Consider the following 25,783-nt stretch of genomic DNA (forward strand, 5'->3'; position numbering starts at 1 on the left):
ACTGCATCAAAAGTGAAGTGCACCCAGAGATTCATTGATAGAAGCCTAAAATCTGCAGGGGCCGAGGATAGAAGTCATTGGACACCTTTTTTTCAGACTAAGTAAGTGCTTGTCAAGGCGTAGGTTCCAGACTCAGTCACTTGATCCCCATATGTCAACCTCTGGAAAAAGGTAAATGGTACAGATTTCACATGTCACAGGGTAAATGCCTCCTGACTTATGAGAACATTCAGTTATGTATGTTCTCATTATCTTCCATAATCCAAGATTGCTTATTCAAGAAACGTGTCTTTCCAAGGGCCTTTCTGAAAGCATTCTTCATGTCCTTATTCCTGAGGCTGAAAATGAGAGGGCTGAGGAAAGGAGTGATGACAGTGTAGGGAACTGCGATCACTGTGTCATCTCCCCCTGATGCTTCTGGCTTCAGATAAACAATAGATGCAAAACCAAAGTGGATGATGACCACTGTGAGGTGGGAGGCACAGGTAGAAAATGCCTTCTGCTTGCCCTCAGCTGAAGGGATCTTGAGGACAGTGGAAAGAATGAAAATGTAAGTGAGGATAATGAGCAGAAAGGTACCCATCAAGCCTGACACTGAGATTGCTGTTACAATGAATTCTGTGAGTTCACTGTCTAGACAAGACAGCCTCACAACAGCCCTCATGTGACAGAAGAAGTGTTTGACAAGGTTGGGACTGCAGAAAGAGCCCCTGAATATCAATGCAATCTCTGTTGCAGAAATCAAGAAGCCAGCAGCCCAAGCAGAGACCACAAGATTTCCACACACCATATTCGTCATAAGCAAAGGATATCTGAGAGGGTTGCAGATGGCCAGGAAGCGATCATATCCCATCAAAGTGAGAATGAAACAATTAGTGCCACCAAGTCCCAAGAAGGAATACATCTGCAAGCCACAACCTATGACTGAAATGCTTCTTTTCTTGGCCAGGAGATCTGCCAGCATCCTGGGGATAATGGTCAGGGTGTAGCAGGTCTCAGAGAAAGAGAGTGCACTAAGGAAGAGGTACATGGGTGTGTGGAGATGTCTGTCCACCCAAGTAAGACTCATGATGGTCAGGTTACCTGTGAGGATGAGAAGGGAGAGGCAAAAGAAAACCACAAAGAGGAATGTCTGCGCATGTGGGTAAATAGAAAAGCCAACAAGAATGAACTCTTTCAAGATTGTCTGATTGATCTTCATTGTTGAATTTTCTGAAATATGAAAGAAAGACAAATAAATATTAAAATTTTCATTATTCTTTGAAATGTTGGTTTAAATAGATAGTGAAATTTACAATTTCTTTTTTAAAAATCATTTTATTTATTTATTTATGTTTGTCTGTTCCGGCTCTTCGTTTTTGTGCATGGAATTTTTTTAGTTGCAGCGAGCAGGGACGACTGTGTATTTGCATGCATGAACTTCTCATTGTGGTACCTTGTCTTGTTGTGGCATGCAGGATCTAGGGCATATGTTCAGTAGTTGTGGCACATGGGTTTATTTGCCCTGTGGCATATGGAATCTTCCTGGACCAGGGATCAAACCATGTCTCCTGCATTGGCAGGTGGACTCCCAACTACTGGACCATCAGAGAAGCCCAAGTTTACAATTTCTGATAGGTCATTTAGTTTGGCAATTCACCATGTGTATGTAGGTGATGTTTTTTTCCAATATATTATTTGTTTCTGTAAACAAATACTCATTATTTTTTATGGCTCTTTCTTGCCCTTATTAATGATTTTAATGATCCATAATATTAACAGGACAGAAAATATTCTAATTCATGTCCAGATGAAGGAAATTCAGATGAATTTGGTGATTAAGCTTTGGATTTGACTCTAAACCCTGAAAAAACTATCAAGTAGTTAATAGACAGAGTCACTGTCTGACTCAGAAACTTCCTATGTATAATGTTGTCTATCTATCTAAGGGGTGAATGTCGATAGCTAACTTCCTAGCTGTTTTGGGACTATATTTGGAGAATGACTTACAACTATAAGAGAATCCCAATGTCATTATCCCTTCTTGGAGAAATTGGTTAGAACCTGAAATCTTAAAGAAAAGTGAAGACCATGTCCTTCTGTTTATCTCTAAGTTGTTGTTAAGAATTCCTTCTACCTGTAGAGCCATTTATAAACTGAGATTCTTAAATTCTCAGAACTCTTTACAATAACTCTATAACAAAGGAAGTTTTATGGTTTGTAAACTAAAATTACCTAGGTTCCCCAAAGGGAAAATATATTGGCAGAAAAAGAATTTGTTTTAATAGCTCCATGGTGTAAACCCAAGCTTTTTCTAACTCACTACTTGCAGAACAGCCTGGTTTCACATATTTCACGTATGGTTTCAGGCCATATTTCTTCCAAGACAGCCCCCACCCCAATTTGTTTTCACAGACAGAGTTAAATCAAGAAGAATTTTGAAAATGCAAAGAATCAGTGATTCAAATTCAAAGTAGCCCCTTTCTTATCCAGTCTTTACCCAACTGTGTTGTAAATGACTACTTGGAGGAGAATCATCCTCAGTAGAATAGGAATATCAGAATCTCCTACTTTTGGCATATTCTGCATGTTTGTGTTTGTGAAGGGGATGAGGGTACTCTACCTTACCCTCAGTTCTCTCTGAAGTTATTGCTAAATCAAACTGTCTCAAATTTAGTTTGGAATATGGATCCACTGACAAAATAATATACTACTATTTAAAGTCAAACAGAAATAGTAAATTTGAAGAAAATGTAGTGAATTGATCATGAAGAAAACAGTCAAACCATATCAAAAATAGTTTCCTACCTTGTGTATTTTATCACAGCTCCAAAGCCAATTCAGTATCAATTATATTCTTATATGATAGTCTTGACATTGTTGGAAAAATGCTTTGTTCATAACTCAAAAAAGATAAAGATCAACTTACTATGGACATCATTTGTCAAAGACTCCAGATTTTTTACTTCATCATTGCTAGTTTAGTGACACTGGGAAAGTTCCTGTACATTCCAGTTTCAAATCTCCCCACCTGGCAAGTAAAGAAAGAGGCCCTGACTATGCCCCTCAGCTTTCTATGGTTCCAGAGTTTCTGACACGAGCTGTGAAGTTAGGCCACATGTGCTGTGATCAGTACGCAACACTCACTGAATTATAATGGCTTAGAGCTTTTCTTCCGAACACTTTAAAGATGTTATCTGCTAATCACCTGTTTGAAGTTCCTCAGCTCTAGAGGTTTGTTTCTGGTTAAGAGACCCTCAGGGATTTCTCTCTTCTTCATCAGAGAGAGGAAAAGAACTTTCTCACTTAACTTTGTAATTTGCTCTCATTAGTTACAGGGGTTTGTATAATATGTGACTTGTCTTCTGGGAGTCTCTGGGGATTTAAAACTTGCAGAGTCTATATTCTGCTCATAACCAAGGCTTTCTGCTACTCCCTTAGTTTTGTTTTGCTGAAGAGTGGAATAAACTGTATCCCTAATACTCATTCAATTTGCTCTTCCCCTCACCATAAACACACTTTGTCCCTCTAGTCACAGAGTCCATTCCTGGTGTGAACAAAAAACATTGTCTGCCTTTTTTGTTTGCTAAGTAAGGAATGTTTTTTTGCCTTCAGATAATCAAGTCATGAACCACTGAATCTCACCCCACAAATGGTGCACCCTGAGGGGAATTCAAAATGAAGAAATTTAGGATACTGGCCCTTGATAGTTAAGATGAATACCAAAGGAATAATTTCATTGATCTCAGGCTCTTACATCTTCCCATTTACAGAAAGACATTAAAATTGATTTCAGATGTCTGGGATTTCTTTGTGATTAGCAGTATCTTTTGATTTTTCAGCTATATATATATATATATATATATATATATTTTTTTTTTTTTTTTCTTCTTTTTCCAGCAAAGCTTCTACATATACTGGCTCCTCCCTTACCTCTTCAGAACAGTATCTAAAAACTATCTGAAAAGCTGTAAACCTGGCTATTATCCTCAGGAAGTTCACCAAATAAAGCATATTCTCAGTTTTTGGGTTGTGTATTTTTTTTTTTTTCAGTCAACCCTGAGCATTTAAGAAAGGCTCACTGTATTTAAAGTGGGTGCAATCAGAAAAGTATGAGTAATAGTTTCTTCTTACAAGGATTAATATTTTGATGGAGGAGAGAAGATAGTATAGATGAAAAAGGGGATTGCACTGTAGTGAGCTGAAGACCCAAACATTGAATAGACAAGATAGAAGAACTGGATCAAAGGTAAGAGAAGATGCCATGGAGAAGAAGTATTCTCTCTGCAAGAAAATAATAGCATTACAAGCAACTGTACCTTAAAAATTTAGATGATACTCTAAGGAGTAGGAGAACTGCAGTTCTGTTTTCATTTTTAGCCTAAAGTTGTGAGGAGATGCTAAATATTAGAAAATGTAGAAGGTTGTTTATCATGAGAAAATCAATAATGAGATCAGTCTTGACATATTAAGCTCAAAGAAGAGGCAGATATATGCAACAAAAATTTAGAAGTGTTGGCCTGGGTCTTATGTCTGTCTTCAGATGATGAACCTTGTAGTCATAAAAACTGATGAATATTATGAGTGCAGATTTGATAGATTTCACCTGAGAAACATAATCTGCCAAAATAGCAGAACATGAACAGGAAAAGCTTGAGAAATAGCCATTGGTGGACCAAAGAAAGAAAAGACCAAATGCTGGCCAAGGAAAGAATCAAAAGAGTACAGTGTTCTTGAGGGGGAAAGACTAGATGGTTTCAGAAAGGGAAGGGAGATGAGAAATGAAAGAGAGAGATAGAGATAGAGAAAGAAATACTTATGTACTTCTCCCTGGGGATGGAGAAAAGTATTTCTAATTATCTTTTACTGAACACATAATTACTGGACACATTATGAAAAAGTTTATAAATATATCATTTAATTATCTTAACAATACAATGTAGCTACAACTTTACTACCAAGACATCAAAATTAAAGTGGCTGAAATGAAACAGTATACTGCTGTCTCATAAAAGTGCAATGACAAGCAGTTCATGATTAGTGGGGCTAGCAAGACAGTTAAACTTCACAAGGTTATACAAGTCACAGGTGGGAAAATAGGTTCTGCCATCTTCAAGTTACGGTTATCATTGCTGAGTCCAAAGCTGACTTTTAAAAAATTTCAGTTATTGTAATTTTCAAGTCCAGCATTTCATTTAGTTCTTTTTAAAAAATGTATCTTTATTCATATTCTGTATTTATCATTTCATGATGGCTTCCTTTATTTCTTTAATCATTAACTTTAGGTATCTGAAAATATTTTTAATGGCTACTTTGAATTTTCATCTTTTTTGTTAAAATATAGTTGATTTACGATGTTGTGTTAGATCCTTGTATAAAGTTATTCAGATATATGTGTGTGTATATATATATATATATATATATATATATATATATTCATTTAATTTACAACCAAGGGTTATTGCAAGATGTTGAATATAGTTCCCAGTGTTATACAGTAGGAACTTGTTGTTTATCATTTTATATATAGTAGTTTATATCTACTAATCACAAACTCCTAATTTATCCTTCCCCCATTCCCCTTGGTAACCATAATTTTGTTAGTTTGTTTTCTTTGTCTCGGTGAACCTGTTTTGGTTTTGTAAATAAGATCATCTGAATTACATTTTGGATTCCACATTTAAGTGATATATGATACTTGTCTTATTCAATCTGATTTCAGTTCAGTTCAGTCGCTCAGTCGTGTCCGACTCTTTGCGACCCCATGATTTGCAGCACGCCAGGCCTCCCTGTCCATCACCAACTCCCGGAGTTCACTCAGACTCATGTCCATCGAGTCAGTGATGCCATCCAGCCATCTCATCCTCTGTCGTCCCCTTCTACTCCTGCCCCAAATCCCTCCCAGCATCAGAGTCTTTTCCAATGAGTCAGCTCTTCGTATGAAGTGGTCAAAGTACTGGAGCTTCAGCTTTAGCATCATTCCTTCCAAAGAAATCCCAGGGTTGATCTCCTTCAGAATGGACTGGTTGAATCTCCTTGCGGTCCAAGGGACTCTCAAGAGTCTTCTCCAACACCACGTTCAAAAGCATCAATTCTTCAGCACTCAGCCTTCTTCACAGTCCAACTCTCACATCCATACATGACCACTGGAAAAACCATAGCCTTGACTAGACGGATCTTAGTCTGCAAAGTAATGTCTCTGCTTTTGAATATGCTATCTAGGTTGGTCATAACTTTTCTTCCAAAGAGTAAGCGTCTTTTAATTTCATAGCTGCAGTCACCATCTGCAGTGATTTGGGAGCCCCCAAAAATAAAGTCTGACACTGTTTCTACTCTTTCCCCATCTATTTCCCATGAAGTGATGGGACTGGATGCCATGATCTTCGTTTTCTGAATGTTGAGCTTTAAGCCAACTTTTTCACTCTCCTCTTTCACTTTCATCAAGAGGCTTTTTAGCTCCTCTTCACTTTCTACCATAAGGGTGGTGTCATCTGCATATCTGAGGTTATTGATATTTCTCCTGGCAATCTTGATTCCAGCTTGTGTTTCTTCCAGCCCAGCGTTTCTCATGATGTACTCTGCATATAAGTTAAACAAGCAGAGTGACCATATACAGCCTTGACGTACTCCTTTTCCTATTTGGAACCAGTCTGTTGTTCCATGTCCAGTTCTAACTGTTGCTTCCTGACCTGCATACAGATTTCTCAAGAGGCAGGTTAGGTGATCTGGTATTCCCATCTCTTTCAGAATTTTCCACAGTTTATTGTGATTCACGCAATAAATGATAGGATACCAAAAGAGGAACTCCCAGGGTCATTAGGTGCCCAATATGCTACTGGAGATCAGTGCAGAAATAACTCAAGAAAGAATGAAAGGATGGAGCCAAAGCAAAAACAATACCCAGCTCTGGATGTGACTGGTGATAGAAGCAAGGTCCGATGCTGTAAAGAGCAATATTGCATAGGAATCTGGAATGTCAGGTCCATGAATCAAGGCAAATTGAAAATGGTCAAACAAGAGATGGCAAGGGTGAACATCGACATTCTAGGATAAGTGAAATGGACTGGAATGGGTGAATTTAACTCAGAGGACCATTATATCTACTACTGCAGGCAGGAATCCCTCAGAAGAAGTGGAGTAGCCATAATGGTCAACAAAAGAGTCCGAAAGCAATCCCCAAAATGACAGAATGATCTCTGTTCGTCTCCAAGGCAAACCATTCAGTATCATAGTTATCCAAGTCTATGCCCCAACCAGTAATGCTGAAGAAACTGAAGTTGAACTGTTTTATGAAGACCTACAAGACCTTTTAGAACTAACACCCAAAAAAGATGTCCTTTTCATTATAGGGGACTGGAATACAATCTGATTCACTTCCCTTAAGATCATAATCTCTAGGTCCATCCATATTGCTGCAAATGGCATTATTTCATTCTTTTTTATGGCTGAGGATTCTCCTCTGCTTTTTTATGCATTTAACTGCCAGTGAGCATTTAGATTGTTTCCACACCCTGGTTTTGTAAATACTGCTGCAAAGAACATTGGGGTATGTGTATATATCTTCTCAAATTAGAGTTTTTCTCTGGATATATGCCCAGGTGTGGGATTGCTGGATTATATGGTAACTCTGTTTTTAGGTTTTTAAGTAAAGTTTTTGTCTTTAAAACACAGAATCTAGTCACACTCACAAGGCAGCTTCTGTTGCCTAATATTTTTTTCTGGTAGTTGGTAATATCTCCACGTTTCTGGTGATGGACAGGGAAGCCTGTCCTGTTGCTGTCCATGGTGTCACAAAGTGTTGGACATGGCTGAGTGACTGAACTGAACTGAACCATGTTTCTTTGCATGCCTCATCTTTGTTTCTGTTGAAACTAGATATTTTAGATGATATAGTGTAGAAACTTCTGGTTATTGGTCCTTCCCATTCACACACAGACACACACACACACAGACACACACACACAGATGCACACACACATACATTGGGGACCTTTTTTTGTTTGTTGTTTGCTTTTATGTTTGGTTAGTGATTGGATCAAATAATTTAGTGAACCCTATCCTCCCTTACTATACTAGAGTGTTAGGTCTCTTGATACTGCTCATCATGAGCACAGTCATGGTTATGCCCACAATTATCCCTGGAATGGCAGTCATTTAACAGGCCTTACTTTGAATGTCCTTTTTCTGACCACATGCAATTATTAGCCTGACAGTTGCTCTAGTGTTTTCAAACCTGCCCTAGAATATTAATTGTTCCACAGATGTATAAAACAAAGTGCAGGCTCCTTTGAAGGGATAGTTTCTGAAATCAGTGTTTGAAGTTTGTTCTGACCTAGGGAGGACTTCTGGTTGTCTCCTTCCCCTGTTTAGAGAGCTCCTTAGATGAGGCTGAGAACACAGGAAGAGCAGCCTTATCTGGGGACACTGAATAACAATGACTGAAACTTTCAGCAATGTTTTATGTGTCTATTGTCTTCTGAGTTTGCCCATGTGAAAGTGAAAGTGAAGTCACTCAGTCGTGTCCGTCTCTTTGCAACCCCATGAACTTTAGCCTACCAGGCTCCTCCGTCCGTGGGATTTTCCAGGCAAGAGTACTGGAGTGGGTTGCCATTTCCTTCTCCAGGAGATCTTCCCAACCCAGGGATCAAACCCAGGTCTCTCACATTGCAGGCAGATGCTTTACCATCTGAGCCACAAGAGTTTGCCCATAGATCTATGAAAACCTTCAGTTCAGTCACTCAGTCGTGTCCGATTCTTTGCGATCCCATGAATCACAGCATGCCAGGCCTCCCTGTCCATCGCCAACTCCCGGAGTTCACTCAAACTCATGTCCATCAAGTCAGTGATGCCATCCAGCCATCTCATCCTCTCTTGTTCCCTTCTCCTCCTGCCCCCAATCCCTCCCAGCACCAGGGTCTTTTCCAATGAGTCAACTCTTCACATGAGGTGGCCAAAGTACTGGAGTTTCAGCTTTAGCATCAGTTCTTCCAGTGAACACCCAGGGCTGATCTCCTTTAGGATGGACTGGTTGGATTTCCTTGCATTCCAAGGGACTCTCAAGAGTCTTCTACAGCACCACAGTTCAAAAGCATCAATTCTCCGGTGCTTAGCTTTCTTCACAGTCCAACTCTTACTAATTGTCTTTCTCGCCACAAGAAGAATCTGAATTTCCTGAGAGAACAAATTGTATTTGTTCCTTGAAGTTTTCATTATACATAGAGGGGAAAAAATGAACATCTTTCCCATTTTGGAAAACAGAAGCCACTGATCTCCTACTTTATTCCTTTATTGGTTCCATACTATATTTCTCATTGACAGGAATAAATGTCTAGCTTCTTCCCATTAAAAATTTTATTAGTAAAATAATTTAGAAAAAAATTGAAACTAAAGGACTCAGACTTTGCAATGTGAAATATAATTAAAATTAAATTTCTTGACAATTAAATGTTTCACTTTTGTGTTTGTTTTAGCATGTATCTTATGTTATAACTTATAGAATTTTCCAATTTTATGTAAATCCTCATATCTATATTCATGAAATCATTCACAGTACTCACTCATCTTTAATGTCTCTGTGACCTGAGAAACAACCCCATTTCCATTCCCATAGTTGTTTATTTGTGTCATCTGTCTTTATTCTCTATTCAATCTCATCAAAGTATAACATAATTTACCAATATTTTCAATACTCCAACCTCTGACTTTTTTGAATCACTGGTGGCTTCCCTGATGGCTCAGTAGTAAAGAATCTGCCTAAAGTTCAGGAGACATGGGTTTGATCCCTGGGTCAGGAAGATACCGTAGAAAATGAAATGGCAACCCACTTCAGTAGTCTTGCCTGGGAAATCCCATGTACAGAGGCATCTAGTGGGCTACAGTTCATAGGGTTACAAAAGTCGGAAATGGGTTAATGATTAGACAGTAACAATCACATGCTAATATATATTTAATCTCTGCTCTTATATTTATTTTTCTTCACTATCTTTCTGTTTAGCTGTTCCTTTACTAAATTATTGACACAAATATTTATCTTCCAAATTTGCTTTCTATATACTTTTCTAATATGTATTTTGAACACTACATAGTTCATCCAAACACTGAAAAGATATATACAAAAAGTTTGTCCTGTAGTATTTTTAATTCTTACAGTTCAAATCTTCTTTTCTATTGGCCACAGGATTTTTTATTTTGATTCATTGTTTATTTAGAAGTGTGTAGGTATTTCTAGATTCTATTTCATCTTCCAGATGTTCAAGCTGGTTTTAGAAAAGCAGAGGAAAAAGAGATCAAATTGCCAACATCTGCTGGATCATGGAAAAAGCAAAAGAGTTCCAGGAAGACATCTATTTCTGCTTTATTGACTATGCCAAAACCTTTGACTGTGTGGATCACAATAAACTGTGGAAAATTCGAGCAAGATGGGAATACCAGACCACCTGACCTGCCTCTTGAGAAACTTATATGCAGGTCAGGAAGCAAAGTTAGAACTGGACATGGAACAACAGACTGGTTCCAAATAGGAAAAGGAGTATGTCAAGGCTATATATTGTCACCCTGTTTATTTAGCTTCTATGCAGAGTACATCATGAGAAACGCTGGGCTGGAAGAAGCACAAGCTGGAACCAAGATTGCCGGGAGAAATATCAATAACCTCAGATATGCAGATGACACCACCCTTATGGCAGAAAATGAAGAGGAACTAAAAAGCCTCTTGATGAAAGTGAAAGTAGAGAGTGAAAAATTTGGCTTAAAGCTCATCATTCAGAAAACGAAGATCATGGCATCTGGTCCCATTACTTCATGGGAAATAGATGGGGAAACTGGAATCAGTATCAGACTTTATTTTTTTGGGCTCCAAAATCACTGCAGATGGTGACTGCAGCCATGAAATTAATAGACACTTAATCCTTGGAAGCATATTGAAAAGCAGAGACATTACTTTGCCTACAAAGTTCCATCTAGTCAAGGCTATGGTTTTTCCAGTGGTCGTGTATGGATGTGAGTGTTGGACTGTGAAGAAAGCTGAGTGCTGAAGAACTGATGCTTTTGAACTGTGGTGTTGGAGAAGACTCTTGAGAATCCCTTGGACTGCAAAGAGATCCAACCAGTCCATTCTAAAGGAGATCAGCCCTGGAATTTCTTTGGAAGGAATGATGCTAAAGCTGAAACTCCAATACTTTGGCCACCTCATGTGAAGAGTTGACTCATTGGAAAAGACTCTGATGCTGGGAGGGATTGGGGGCAGGAGGAGAAGGGGACGACAGAGGATGAGATGGCTGGATAGCATCACTGACTCAATAGACATGAGTCTGAGTGAACTCCGGGAGTTCGTGATGGACAGGGAGGCCTGGCATGCTGTGATTCATGGGATCGCAAAGAGTTGGACACGACTGAGTGACTGAACTGAACTGATATTCTACTAATTTACTCAAATTGTTTTTTTCTAGCTTCACAATCTATATTAAGTAGCGCCTAACAATCCCTGCCATGGTCACCATGTCAGATGTATATGGGTTAACTGGTGCAAATTCAAGTCAGGAACTTGAGTCTACACTTAACATTTTATCTTCTATACTCACTATGAGTGAGCAGATTGTTAGTATTTATGTGCAAGATGTATAACTTCTCTGGATTGACTAAGCAGTTCTCAGGGATGGAACACTTTCATCACTGAAGCAGTAATCACAGATGAAGGAGGGGTAAATATTCTGCCTGCACATGTGTTACAAAAATGGTCCCAGGGAAGAAAGAGTCATGGCAAGAATTAACCTAATCATTGCAAGTACATAATCATTTTCATCTTACCTATCTTTACATGATCCCCATAAATAATCTAGGTTGGAAATTACTCCAGACTTTGTATACATTTTATATTTACAAACCACAAGAACAGTGGTTATAACTTTCATGAGAGGACGTGAATTTGGTTAGTAGCAGAACTGAAAAAAGATTCAGCAATTGCCCCAGGCTTGTATGCTGGAATTTTCCATAAGACCACTTGCTAATTTTCTGTGATATATAACCTCCACAGTATTTCTTACTTTCTTTTAAGTAATATAAAGATTTGATGCTGTGTTTATCTAGTTTCCTTTATTACATATGTCTGTAAAAATTATTCCAAAAAACTTTTTAATGTCACACTTATCAATACCATGAGAGTTTTTCAAACATTTGCTGTTTAGTGCCTTCATCTTAAAGAAAATGGAGGTTATTTCCAGCTATCAACATAGATTCCCCCAGTTATGAACCAGGTAGGTATTACTGACCTGTTGACTTATTTGAATCAACGTTCCAACACATCCTGTGAATTCAGAAGCTAGCATCTGAAAATCATTAAGGAATACCATCATAAACAGTGTTATTAAAACTTTTTAATGATCAGTATGATATGGTACTTAACAAATAGAGTTGTCAATTCAGATATGCATAAATAAAGAGATGATGGTTACTACATAGTGAACCTCCTATTAAAGTGGTTTATCTCCTGGGAGACACAATTCAGTGCCTCACAACATTACCTATATAAATTATTCGACCTTTACATTTCTAGACATCTTTAAACATTTCTGAATATAGTGGTCACTCGTGGTGGTTTTTTTTTTTTTTTTCCCTTCCACAGTCTTTCTAATCCCACTTCATCAAATGTGCAATAAACCCACAGTTTGATTGGTAGAAGCCTAGTATCTTCAGAGACTGATACTGAAGTAGAAGTAGAGAACTGATAGTACTAGCAAAAGTAGAGTTGAGTACAGTAGATATAGACAATGCAGAATGAAAAGAGATAGACAACTTCCTTAACAAGATAAGTAAATGCTTGGGTCCTAGGCTCAGTCACTTGATCTCCATATGCCAACCCCTGGAAAAAGGCAAATGGTACAGGCTTCTCAGATATCATAGGGTAAATCCCTTACTGACATCTAGGAATATTCAGTCATGCAGCAATAAACCAAGATTATTTATTCAAGGAATTTGTTTTTCCGAGTGCCTTTCTGAAAGCATTCTTCATGTCCTTATCCCTGAGGCTGAAAATGAGAGGGCTGAAGAAAGGAGTAATGACAGTGTAGCGGATTGCTATGAGTGTGTCATCTCCCCCTGATACTTCTGGCTTCAGATAAACAATAGATGCAAAACCAAAGTGAATGATGACCACTGTGAGGTGGGAGGCACAGGTAGAAAAGGACTTCTGCTTGCTCTCAGCTGAAGGGATCCTAAGAACAGTAGTGATAATGAACACATAAATGAGTATGATAAGCAGGAAGGTGCCTATCAAGCCTGACACTGGGATTGCTGTTACAATGAATTCTGTGAGTTCGCTGTCTAGACAGGACAGATTCACAACAGCCCTCATGTGACAGAAGTGTTTGACAAGGTTGGGACTACAGAAAGAGCCTCTGAATATCATTCCAGGCTCTGTCACAGAGATAAAGAAGCCAGCAGCCTAAGCAGAGACCACAGGTTTTCCACATGCCATATTGGACATAAGCAAAGGATATCTGAGAGGGTTGCAGATGGCCAGGAAGCGATCATATCCCATCAAAATGAGAATGAAACAATTAGCGCCAGCAAGTCCCAAGAAGGAACTCATTTGCAAGCCACAACCTATGACTGAAATTTCTGTATTTGATGAGGAGATCTGTCAACATCTTGGGGATAATAGTCAATGTATAGCAGGTCTCAGAGAAAGAGAGTGCACTAAAGAAGAGGTACATGGGTGTGTGGAGATGTCTGTCCACCCAAGTAAGACTCATGATGGCCAGATTACTTGTGAGGGTGAGAAGGTAGAGGCAAAAGAAAACCACAAGGAGGAATGTCTGTGCATGTGGGTAAACAGAAAAGCCAACAAGAATGAACTCTTCCAGGACTGTTTGGTTGATCTTCATTGTTTGGACATCTGAAATCTAAAAGAAACAACAAACAAATGTTATATTTTCAATTATTAGTTGACATTTTTTTCTGTGAATAAGACAAATGGTTAATGTTAAAATTACAGATTGATTCTTTTTTTTTAAATGGACATATAATTAGTTTATAATGTTAGTTTCAAGTGTACAGCAAAGTGATTCAGTTTTATATATATGTATATTTATATAAACACATCTTATTCAGATTCTTTTCCATCATAGGTTATTATAAGGTGTTGAGTATAATTCTCTGTGCTATAAAGTAGGTTGTTATTCTTTACAATTTTATATATAATCGTGAAAGTGAAAGACACTCAGTTGTGTCCGACTCTTTGCAATCCCATGGACTATATAGTCTATGGAATTCTCCAGGCCAATGGATAGCCTTTCCCTTTTCCAGGGGATCTTCCCAAGCCAGGGATCGAATCCAGGTCTCCCACATTGCAGGTACATTCTTTACCAGCTGAGCCAGAAAGGAAGCCCATAGGTGTATGTTAATCCCAGACTCAAATTATCTCTCTTCCCCACCCCTGCTATCCCTTTTGGTGATCATAAGCTTGTTTTCTAAGTTTGTGAGTTTCATTTTTTTTTGTAAATAAGTTTATTTGTATCACTTTCCAGAGTCCACATATAAGTAGTAGTATGTTTGTCATTTCTGTCTGACTTCACTTAATATGATAATCTCTGTCCATCCATGATGATGCAAATGGTATTATTTCACTTTTTTATGGCTTAATAATTCCATTGCATATATATACGTGCTGTGTTGTGCTAAGTCATCTCACTCATATCTGACTCTTTTACCTTTACTCTGTTGATGGAAATTTAAGCTGCTTCTATGTCTTGGCTAATGTAATTAGTGCATGAATCTTTTCAAATTAACTTTTTCTCTGGATATATGCTCAGGAGAGGGCTTGCACGATCATATAGTAACTCTAATTTTAGTTTCTTTAAAGAACCTCTATACTGTTCTCTGTAGTGGCTGCACTAATTTATTGGTTATTTATTGGTTTATTTAGTTTAGCAAAATAACTCTGTGTATGGGCATGGTGTATTTTCATTAACTTTTTTCTTCTTTGTTGAGCAACCAATTTCAATTACTTATTATGACTTTTTCTGGCTTATTTTTAAAAGGATTTCCTTGTCTGATAACTTAAAAAGGACAGAAACTTCTATGATTCATGTCCAAATAAAGGAAATTCATGTGCATAAGGTGACTCAGAGCTGGATCAGATTCTGAACCCTGAAATCACTGCTCAGTAGTTAATAGAGTCAGAGTCTAACACAATAAATTACACATATAATATTGTATATAAATATCTAATGAGTGAAGGTTGATATTTGTCTGCTTAGGAACTTGTGGACTACATTTGGCTGATAGCTTATGATTGTAAGAGAAGTTCAAAGCTATTAGCAATTCTTGGAGAAAGAGTTAGGTCTTTAAATGTTAAAAGTAAAGAACATGCTCCCTTCCTTCTACTCTGAAGAGAGGGAGGGAAGATAGAATATAAAAACCCTTACAATACTTTTGATTAATTAGAATATATGTATAATTGTCAGGTAACAATTGACATTTTACCCATGTCTTCAATGCCAAGCTCAGTATATGAACAAGGTAAATGTTAATGTGTTTATGTGTTCTTTGATAATTCTACATCTTATTTAATCTCATCCTCCTTGAACTTCCACAGCATGTTTTTCTTTATATTTAATACATCTCCTCATCTTTGTTTGTATTAACCTGTGATTTTCCCTTAACTACACATCAACATAATTAGTAACTCAATTGTATAGCACATGTTTTGTGAATTCTTTCATATGTTCATTAAATTTATTCTTCACAGCACAAAATAAATAAAATAGGACAACTATGAAATGTATATATCAGGTGTGATTATTTTATTCATCTTTAGAAAAAAGATAATTGCATCTCTGATGCATCATATTTGTAACAGGAATCAAACTGTTTTGACTTAAATGGTACATTCTTTCTATTTTTCAATATTTTCTCCTTGAGGAAACAGACTATGAGTCTTAAGAGGAAAATAATTTGCAGTAATTATTGACTAAGTAAGTTTTTTAAGTGCTGAATATAAGAAATTTCTATTTCACTTTGTTATTCAGCAATATACAATGTGTGATCTTGGTCATTAAGATGAATAAACTTTTCATTATTCATTAAATTTGGTTCAGGCTAAGATTAAGCACTCTCACAGGAGACTTCTCATTATAGTTTTGACTTGCTTTTCTCTAATAATTAGTTATGTAGAGCATCTTTTCATGTGATTTTTGGCCATCTCTGTCCCCTTTGGAGAAATGTCTATTTAAGCCTTCCACCCATTTTTTGACTGGATTTCTTGCTTTTTGATATAGAGCTGTATGAAATATCTGTATATTTTGGAGGTTAATCCCTTGTCAGTTGCTTTGTTTGCAAATAGTTTCTCCCATTTTGTGGGTTGTATTTTCATTTTGTCTATGGGCTCTGGGGCTGCCTTTGTTTGAGTTTAACTAGGTCCCATTTGCTTGTTTTGTTTTATTTTATTTTCATTAATCTAGAAGGTAGATCCAAAAAGATAGTATCTCACACTGATCCAAAAAATCACCTCACATCATCAAAAAGTCTACAAGTAATAAATGCTGGAGAGCTTGTGGAGAAAAGGGAACTCTTCTACACTGCTGGTGGGAATGTAAATTGTTACAACAACTGTGGAAAATAGTATAAATGTTCTTTAAAAAAAAAGCTAAAAATAGAACTTCCATGTGATCTAGCAGTCTCAGTCTTTGACATATATCCAGAGAAAACCCTAATCTGAAAAGATACATGCACCACAAAGTTCATTAAAGCAATATTCACAATAGCCAAGACATTGAAGCAAAGTAAACGTCTTTCATCAGAGAAATGGGTAAAGAAGATGTAGAGTGTGTGTGTGTGTGTGTGTATATATATATGTTTATGTATATATATGTGGAATATTACTCAATATTATTGAATATTATTCAATCTCAAAAAAGATTGAAATAATGCCATTTGTAACAAATGGATGGACCTAGAGATTATCAAAATGAGTGAAGTCATACTAAAAAAATACAAATATCATATTATCACTTATATATGGAATCTTAAAGAAATGATCCAAATGAACTTATTTACAAAATTAAACAGACTCACAGACTTTGAAAACAAGCTTATGGTTAGCAAACAGGAAACATGAAGCAGGAGGGATAAATTAGAAATTTTAGATTAACATATACTAACTATATAAAATAGATAATCAACAAGAGCCTACTATATTGCACAGGAAATTCTGCTCGATATTCTATAATAACATTATATTCTATAATAACTATATGGGAAAAGAATCTGAAAAGGAATGGATTATATATAACAAATCACTTAGCTATACACCTGAAACTAACACAACATTGTAAATCAACTATACTCCATATAAAATAAAAATTATGTTTTTTGCTTTTATTTTAAAGATTTTCATGAGAGAATCTCTCTGGTCACTAAGAGTGAGAAAAGGCAGTAGCACAATGGTCTAAATTACAAATGTTTCCATGAATAATTCACAACCTATGGACTCTACCTTGTAGGTCCCTTGGACTCTTTTGTCCTTTTAGATCTGACAAGAATTTTATTATTTCATAGTCACACAGGAGTCACATGACCTAATCTTTTCTGTGAAGTCTTTTCCCATTCCTGTTTCCTTCTCTAATTTTATCCATACCTTCTTACCTGTGAGTAACTCTCTTCCGAAGAGAAGACTGGAGTATTTCTCTGACTTCTTTCCTAAGCATATATTAAGTTGAAGAATATTAAATTCATCCTTGGGCTACATCAATATAGCTTTTTAGGTAAGCCTCCTAGTATTCAAACACAGCATGAGTTTCCTTGGTATACAAATCTTCACTTGCAAATAATTTTCCCTATAAATAACTTTCTGAAGCATTCTGGACTGTTTCAAAAGAACTTTATCTCTCTGTCAGAAAATGCCACTTTCCTCTGTTTCTCCCTAGGCCATTGTGAAAAATTCCATCAGTAGAGCAATCTACATACAAAGGTTCTTAAATTCTCATGACTATTCACAGTAAATATGTAATAATGCAACTATTCAGATTATTTAGTTAATCACTAAAGGATTAACTAAGTACCACCAAATGGGAAAATACACACACACACACACACACACATATATATATACATATACATATAAAATTTATGTATATATTTACATTTATTACATGTAATCATAAAAAGAATTTTGTTGCTCTTGTTCAGTCACTCAGTCATGTCCTATTCTTTGCAACCCCATGGACTGCAGCACATCAAGCTTCCCAGTCCTTCACTATCTCCCAGAGTTTGCTCAAACTCATGTCCATTAAGATGGTGATGCTATCTAACGATCTCATCCTCTGCTGCCCTCTTCTGCTTTTACCTTAAATCTTTCCCATCACCAGTCTTTTTTTTTTAATATTTTACATCATAGACATTGTCTCTGTTCTCTTTTATTTTTTAAATTTTTTTCAGATTTTATTTTATTTATTTATTTTTTACATTACAATATTGTATTGGTTTTACCATAGATCAACATGAATCCAGTATGCACTTATTATATTGCATACACCTCACCCTACCCTCAGCTATCTCTGAAGTTGTCATTACATCAATTATTTTCTAATTTAATTTGGGATGTGGATCCACTGACAAGAGAAATATGTGCTCTTTCTGAGGTTAAGAGAAATAATTTAAAGAAAATGTAGTGACAATTAATTACAATGAAAAGAGAGTCAAACCATCTAGAATAGTTTCCTACCTTGTTTATTTTATCAAACTTCCAAAGCCAATTCAGAAATACAGTTACATTCTTCTAAGATAGTCTTCACATTGATGTAAACGTACTTTGTTCATCACTCAAAAAGAAGCAAAGATCAGCTTATTTTGAAAATCACTGGTCAAACACTGGATTCTTGACTTTATCATTGATAGTTTAGTGACCTCAGGAAAGACCCTATGCCTTCCGGGTCTGAGTCTCCCCACCTAGGAGGTAAAAAAAGAGGTCCTGGATTTGTGCACTTCAGCTCTCTATGATTCTGGAGTTTTTTGACAAGAGTTGTGAGGCTAGGCCATGTGTGCTATGATCAGTTTCTCACACTCACTAAATTGCAATAGTTTAGAGTCTTTCTTTCTATCTCTTTAGAAATATTGTCTGATAATTATGACGGCTTGAGGTTCCTCAGCTCTAGAGGTTCAATTTAGGTTAGGAGACCATGAAGGATTTTCTCTTCTCTCATCAGAGAGAGAGAGAACTTTCTCAACTTTGTAATTTTCTCTCATTAGTTACAAGGCTTTGTATAACATGTGACTTGAGCACTTCTAGGAATCTTTGGAAATTTAAAGCTTGCAGAGTTCATATTTTGCCCATAACCAAAGCTTCCTGCAACTTTATAAGTTTTATTTTGGCAGGAAGGGAGTAAACTGCATCCTTAATGCTCATTCAATTCACTTTTTCACTCACCATAATATTTTCCTTCTTTTTCATTATGTAAACTTATAATTTTGTATTTGGGCATGTCCAGTTTGCAATGTTGTGACAGTTTTGGGTGGACAGCAAGGGGATTCAGTCATACATCCTCCCCAAAACTCCCCTCCCATTCAGGCTGTCACATAATATTCCATGTGCTATACAAGAGGTCCTTCGTGGCTATCCATTTTAAATATAACAGAGTGTACATGTCTATCTGAAATTAGTTCAGTCCAGTTGCTCAGTCGTGTCCAACTCTTTGTGATCCCATGGACTTCAGCACGCCAGGCTTCCCTGTACTTCATCAACTCTCAGCCCTTGCTCAAACTCATGTTCATCAAATCATAGTACCATTCAACCATCTCACCCTCTGTCATCCCATTCTCCTACTGCCCTTAATCCCTCCCAGCATCAGTGTCTTTTCTAATGAGTCAGTTCTTCACATCAGGCGTCAGTTTCAACATCAGGGGAGGTGGCTGAGAGGAGCAACCCCACATCCAAGGAGCAGCGGCTGCATGGGAGCAGGAAAGCTAGGAGGAGCTACTCCAAGTTTCAGGTCAGAAGAGGCAGCTGTGAGGAGATATCCCTTGTCCAGGTAAGAGAAACCCAAGTAAGATGGTAGGTGTTGGGAGAGGGCATAGGAGGACAGACACACTGAAACCATAATCACAGAAAACTAGCCAATCTGATCATACAGACCACAGCCTTGTCTAACCCAATGAAACCAAGCCATGCCATTTGGGGCCATCCAAGATGGGAGGGTTATGGTGGAGGGGTCTTACAGAATGTGGTCCACTGGAGAAGGGAATGGCAGACCACTTCATTATTCTTGCCTTGAGAACCCCATGAACAGTATGAAAAGGAAAAATGATAGGACACTGAAAGGGGAACTCCCTGGGTCGGTAGATGTCCAATATGCTACTGGAGATCAGTGGAGAAATAACTTCATTAAGAACGAAGAGATGGAGCCAAAGCAAAAACAATGCCCAGTTGTGGATGTGACTGGTGATAGAAGCAAGGTCCGATGCTGTAAAGAGCAATATTGCATAGGAACCTGGAATGTCAGGGCCATGAATCAGGGCAAATTGGAAGTGGCCAAACAGAAGATGGCAAGAGTGAACATCAAGATTCTAGAAATCAATGAATTAAAATGGACTGGAATGGGTGAATTTAACTCAGATGACCATTATATCTACTTCTGTGGGCAGAAATCCCTTAGAAGAAATGGAGTAGCCATCATGGTCAACAAAAGAGCCCAAAATGCATTACTTGGATGCAATCTCAAAAATGACAGAATGATCTCTGTTCATTTCCAAGGCAAATCATTCAATATCATAATAATCCAAGTCTATGCCTTAACCAGTAACACTGAAGAAGCTGAAGTTGAATGGTCCTATGAAGACCTAAAAAACCTTTTAGAACTAACACCCAAAAAAGATGTCCTTTTCATTATATGGGACTGGAATGAAAAAGTAGGAAGTAGAGAAACACCTGGAGTAACAGGCAAATTTGTCCTTGGAGTATGGAATGAAGCAAGGCAAAGGCTAATAGAGTTTTCCCAAGAGAACGCACTGGTCATAGCAAACACACTATTTCAACAACACAAGAGAAGTCTATACACATGGACATCAGCAGATGGTCAACACCGAAATCAGATTGATTATATTCTTTGCAGCCAAAGATGGAGAAGCTCTATACAGTCAGCAAAAACAAGACCGGAAGTTGACTGTGGCTCAGATCATGAACTCCTTATTGCCAAATTCAGAATTGAATGAAGAAAGTGAGGAAAACCACTAGACCATTCAGGTATGACCTAAATCAAGTCCCTTATAATTATACAGTGAAAGTGAGAAATAGATTTAAGGGATTAGATCTGATAGACAGAGTGCCTAATGAACTATGGACAGAGGTTTGTGACATTGTACAGGAGACAAGGATCAATACAATCCCCATGGAAGAGAAATGCAAAAAAGCAAAATGGCTGTCTGAGGAGGCCTTACAAAAAGCTGTGAAAAGAAGAGAAATGAAAAGCAAAGGAGAAAAGGAAAGATATAAGCATCTGAATGCAGAATTCCAAAGAATAGCAAGGAGAGATAAGAAAGCCTTCCTCAGTGATCAATGCAAAGAAATAGAGGAAAAGAACAGAATGGAAAAGACTAGAGATCTCTTCAAGAAAATTAGAGATACCACAGGGATATTTCATGCAAAGATGGGTTCAATAAAGGACAGAAATGGTATGGACCTAACAGAAGCAGAAGATATTAAGAAGAGGTGGCAAGAATACACAGAAGAACTGTGCAAAAAAAGGCCTTCATGAGCCAGATATTCACTATGGTGTGATCACTCATCTACAGCCAGACATCCTGGAATGTGAAGCCAAGTGGGCCTTAGAAAGCATCACTACGAACAAAGCTAGTGATGGAATTCCAGTGGAGCTATTTCAAAATATGAAAGATGATGCTGTGAAAGCACTGCACTCAATATGCCAGCAAATTTGGAAAACTCAGCAGTGGCCACAGGACTGAAAAAGTTCAGTTTTCCTTCCAATCCCAAAGAAGGGCAATGCCAAAGAATGCTCAAACTACCGGATAATTGCACTCATCTCACATACTAGTAAAGTAAAGTAATGCTGGTAAAGTAATGCTCTAACTTCTTCAAGCCAGACTTCAGCAATAGGTGAGCCGTGAACTTCCAGATGATCAAGCCGGTTTTAGAAAAGGCAGAGGAACCAGAGATCAAATTGCCAACATCTACTGGATCATGGAAAAAGCAAAAGAGTTCCAGAAAAACATCTATTTCTGTTTTATTGATTATGCCAAAGCCTTTGACTGTGTGGATCACAACAAACTGTGGAAAATTCTTCAAGAGATGGGAATACCAGACCACCTGACCTGCCTCTTGAGAAACCTGTATGCAGGTCAGGAAGCAAAGTTAGAACTGGACATGGAACAACAGAGTGGTTCCAAATAGGAAAAGGAGTATGTCAAGGCTGTATATTGTCACCCTGTTTATTTAACTTATATGCAGAGTACATCATGAGAAATGCTGGACTGGAAGAAGCACAAGCTGGAATCAAGATTGCTGGGAGAAATATCAATAACCTTAGATATATAAATGACACCACCCTTATGGCAGAGAGTGAAGAGCAACTCAAAAGCCTCTTGATGAACATGAAAGAGGAGAGCGAAAAAGTTGGCTTGAAGCTTAACATTCAGAAAATGAGGATCATGGCATCTGGTCCCATCACTTCATGGGAAATAGATGGGGAAACACTGGAAACAATGTCAGACTTTACTTTTTTGGGATCAAAAATCACTGCAGATGGTGATTGCAGTCATGAAATTAAAAGACACTTACTCCTTGGAAGGAAAGTTATGACCAACTAGATAGCATATTAAAAAGCAGAGATAATACTTTGCCAACAAAGGTCTGTCTAGTCAAGGCTATGGTTTTTCCAGTGGTCATGTATGGAAGTGAGAGTTGGTCTGTGAAGAAAGCTGAGCACTGAAGAATTGATGCTTTGAATTGCGGTGTTGGAGAAGACTCTTGCGAGTCCCTTGGACTGTAAGGAGATCCAACCAGTTCATCCTAAAGGAGATCAGTCCTGGGTGTTCACTGGAAGGACTGATGCTAAAGCTGAAACTCCAATACTTCGGCTACCTCATGAGAAGAGTTGACTCATTGGAAAAGATTCTGATGGTGGGAGGGATTGGGGGCAGGAGGAGAAGGGGACGACAGACGATGAGATGGCTGGATGGCATCACTGACTTGATGGATGAGTTTGAGTGAACTCCGGGAGTTGGTGATGGACAGGGAGGCCTGGCGCGCTGCAATTCATGGGGTCGCAAAGAGTCAGGCACGACTGAGTGACTGAACTAACTAACTTTCTTTATGATTAACTGATTTGATCTCCTTGCTCTCCAAGGGACTCTCAAGAGTTTTCTCCAACACCATAGTTTAAAAACATCTTCTTCAGGGCTCAGCTCTTTTTAGGGTCCAGCTCTCACATCCACTCATGACTACTGGAAAAACCATAGCTTTGACTCGACGGAACTTTGTTGGCAAAATAGTGTCTCTGCTTTCTTATACTGTCTGTGTCGTTCATAGCTTTTCTTCCAGGAAGCAAGTGTCTTTTAATTTCATGGCTATACTCATGATCTGCAGTGATTTGGGGCCCAAGAAAACAAAGTCTGTCACTGTTTCCATTGTTTTCCCGTCTATTTGCCATGAAGTGATGGGATCAGATTCCATGATCTTCGCTTTTTGAAAGCTGAGTTTTAAGCCAGCTTTTTCACTTTCCCATTACACTTTCATCAAGAGGCTCTTTAGTTCGTCTTCGCTTTCTGCCATAAGGGTGGTGTCATCTGCATATCTGAGGTTATTGTTATCTCTCCCAGCAATCTTGATCCCAGACTGTGCTTCATCCAGCTTGGCATCTCGCACAATGTACTATGTATATAAAATAAGCAGGGTGACAATATACATCCTTAATGTACTCCTGTCCCAATTTGGAATCTTTCCATTGTTCCATGTCCAGTTCTAACTGTTGCTTCTTGACTTGCTTACAGACTTCTCAGGAGGTGGGTAAGGTGGTCTTGTAGTCCCATCTCTTGAAGAATTTTCCAGTTTGTTGTGATCCAAACAGTCAAAGGCTTTGGCATAGTCCATAAAACATAAGTAGATGTTTTCCTAATGTTTTTCTTTTAGTCATTGACTTCTTCCTGGAGTATTGACTAAGAGCTTACAGTGTTTAAAAACTGTACTATAGGAAAACTTAGAAAATTAGAAGGAATAGTATCCTCTTACAAGGATTTATACCTTGGTGTGAGAAATGTTATATACCCAAATTGAATCTGCTCACCCATTCCCAGTAAAGCCAGTGGACTGACTTTTAGTGTGATGAAGGAAAGTGCAGCATTTATTGCAAGGCCAAGCAAGGAGTGTGGGTGGCTGTGCTTAAAAACCTGAACTCCCCAACGGATTTCAGATAAGAATTTGTAAAGCCAAATTGAGGGAGAGGGTTGCAGAGTATGTGATCAGCTCATGAACAGTTCTCTGATTTTTTGATGGTGAGATGACAGGGTGATATCATGAAAGTTAACATAATTAATCTTCAGGCTCCATTCAGGTTGGGAGTTACATGCTTATGGTCATCATGCAATTAACTTCTTCCACATTGTGGGAGTTTTAATATCTGTAAAACAACTCAGGAATGCATGTCAGACATTGTTATCTATGTCCTTCAGGGAGTGAGTAAATAATCTCTGACTCTGCCATGTGGCTAGTATATTGTTTAAATTATTATGAGTTCTCCTGACATAGTTGTTATTTTTGGTATTACATGTTCATATTATTCCAATTATTAACAATTGAGCCATCTTTTGTGACTCGGGGAAGCTTTTCTACAAATAAGAAGCAGTCAGAGGACATGCTGGGAGGGAAGGCCCTGTATGGTCCTGCTTGATTACAATCTTCCAGTTTCTTTGATATTCCTCAGTCTTCAGGAAAACAAACACAGGGCAAGAAAGAGAATAAAAGTATGGATAGAGATGTTAATATAAATTGGCAGAGGAACTTGATTTTAGGGGGATTCATTTTTAGAATGAAGGTAGAGCCAACATGAGTGAATTATGCTGCAGTATGCTGAGGACTCAAACAGTGGTTAGACAAAATAAGAGAACATGGACCAGAGTGACTGGAGAAGGTACCATGGAGAAGTGTTGAGAACACTTGCAAAATAAGAAATGTTGGTATTCTAATTCATGATGGAATAAAGTATATTTTCGTAGTCCAACACTTCCACTGATGTTATGACTACATAAAGTTGGTCAAGTAATCATATTTCCAAAGTTGTATGGATATGTATATACATTAATATAGTGACACAGATAGTTTTAAAACCTTTAAAGAATATATATGGATGATCAAGGATCATTTGAAAATATACTAAGCTTTATGAGTTTTTAGAAAGCATAAATTAAAAGCACATTGTAATTCTACTACAGAACTATTGGAATGTCTTTAAAAAATGATTGGTCATACTAGTATTAGTGATGATTTGGAAAAACTGTAATTCGACTTCTGTTGTCGATATAAAAATAACAAAATATACAGGAATTTTGGTGAACATCTTGGCAAATTTTTAAAAAGTTTCAGTTTACTCACATCTTAGACTAAATGTTATATATTTGTTTTACCCTCTAAATACAACCAAATAACTTGGGAATAATTCAACAGATAACTATAAATGATTCTGATAAGTGAAAAGGAGAATATGAATTGGCAAGGGACTTCAGGACTTGAAGGTACCACAATGAGTTCCCAAATATTTTATTAATATTTTATCCCTCACTAGTTCTATGTACAGAAACTAGGAAA

General features: G+C 37.6%; 1 protein-coding gene and 1 pseudogene across 1 annotated transcript; both read right to left on the reverse strand.

Moving 5' to 3' along the window:
• Positions 1-229: 229 nt before the first annotated feature.
• On the reverse strand, positions 230-1,237 carry LOC138437494 (olfactory receptor 10X1-like). Its single transcript, XM_069584938.1, has one exon. It carries the CDS (start codon positions 1,199-1,201, stop codon positions 230-232), a length of 972 nt encoding a protein of 323 aa, XP_069441039.1. The 5' UTR covers positions 1,202-1,237.
• An 11,694-nt stretch (positions 1,238-12,931) lies between these two features.
• Positions 12,932-13,859, reverse strand: LOC138430031 (olfactory receptor 10X1-like; annotated as a pseudogene).
• Between the last annotated feature and the right edge of the window lie 11,924 nt (positions 13,860-25,783).

This window comes from Ovis canadensis, chromosome 1, assembly GCF_042477335.2.
Source record: "Ovis canadensis isolate MfBH-ARS-UI-01 breed Bighorn chromosome 1, ARS-UI_OviCan_v2, whole genome shotgun sequence".
NCBI lineage: Eukaryota > Metazoa > Chordata > Mammalia > Artiodactyla > Bovidae > Ovis > Ovis canadensis.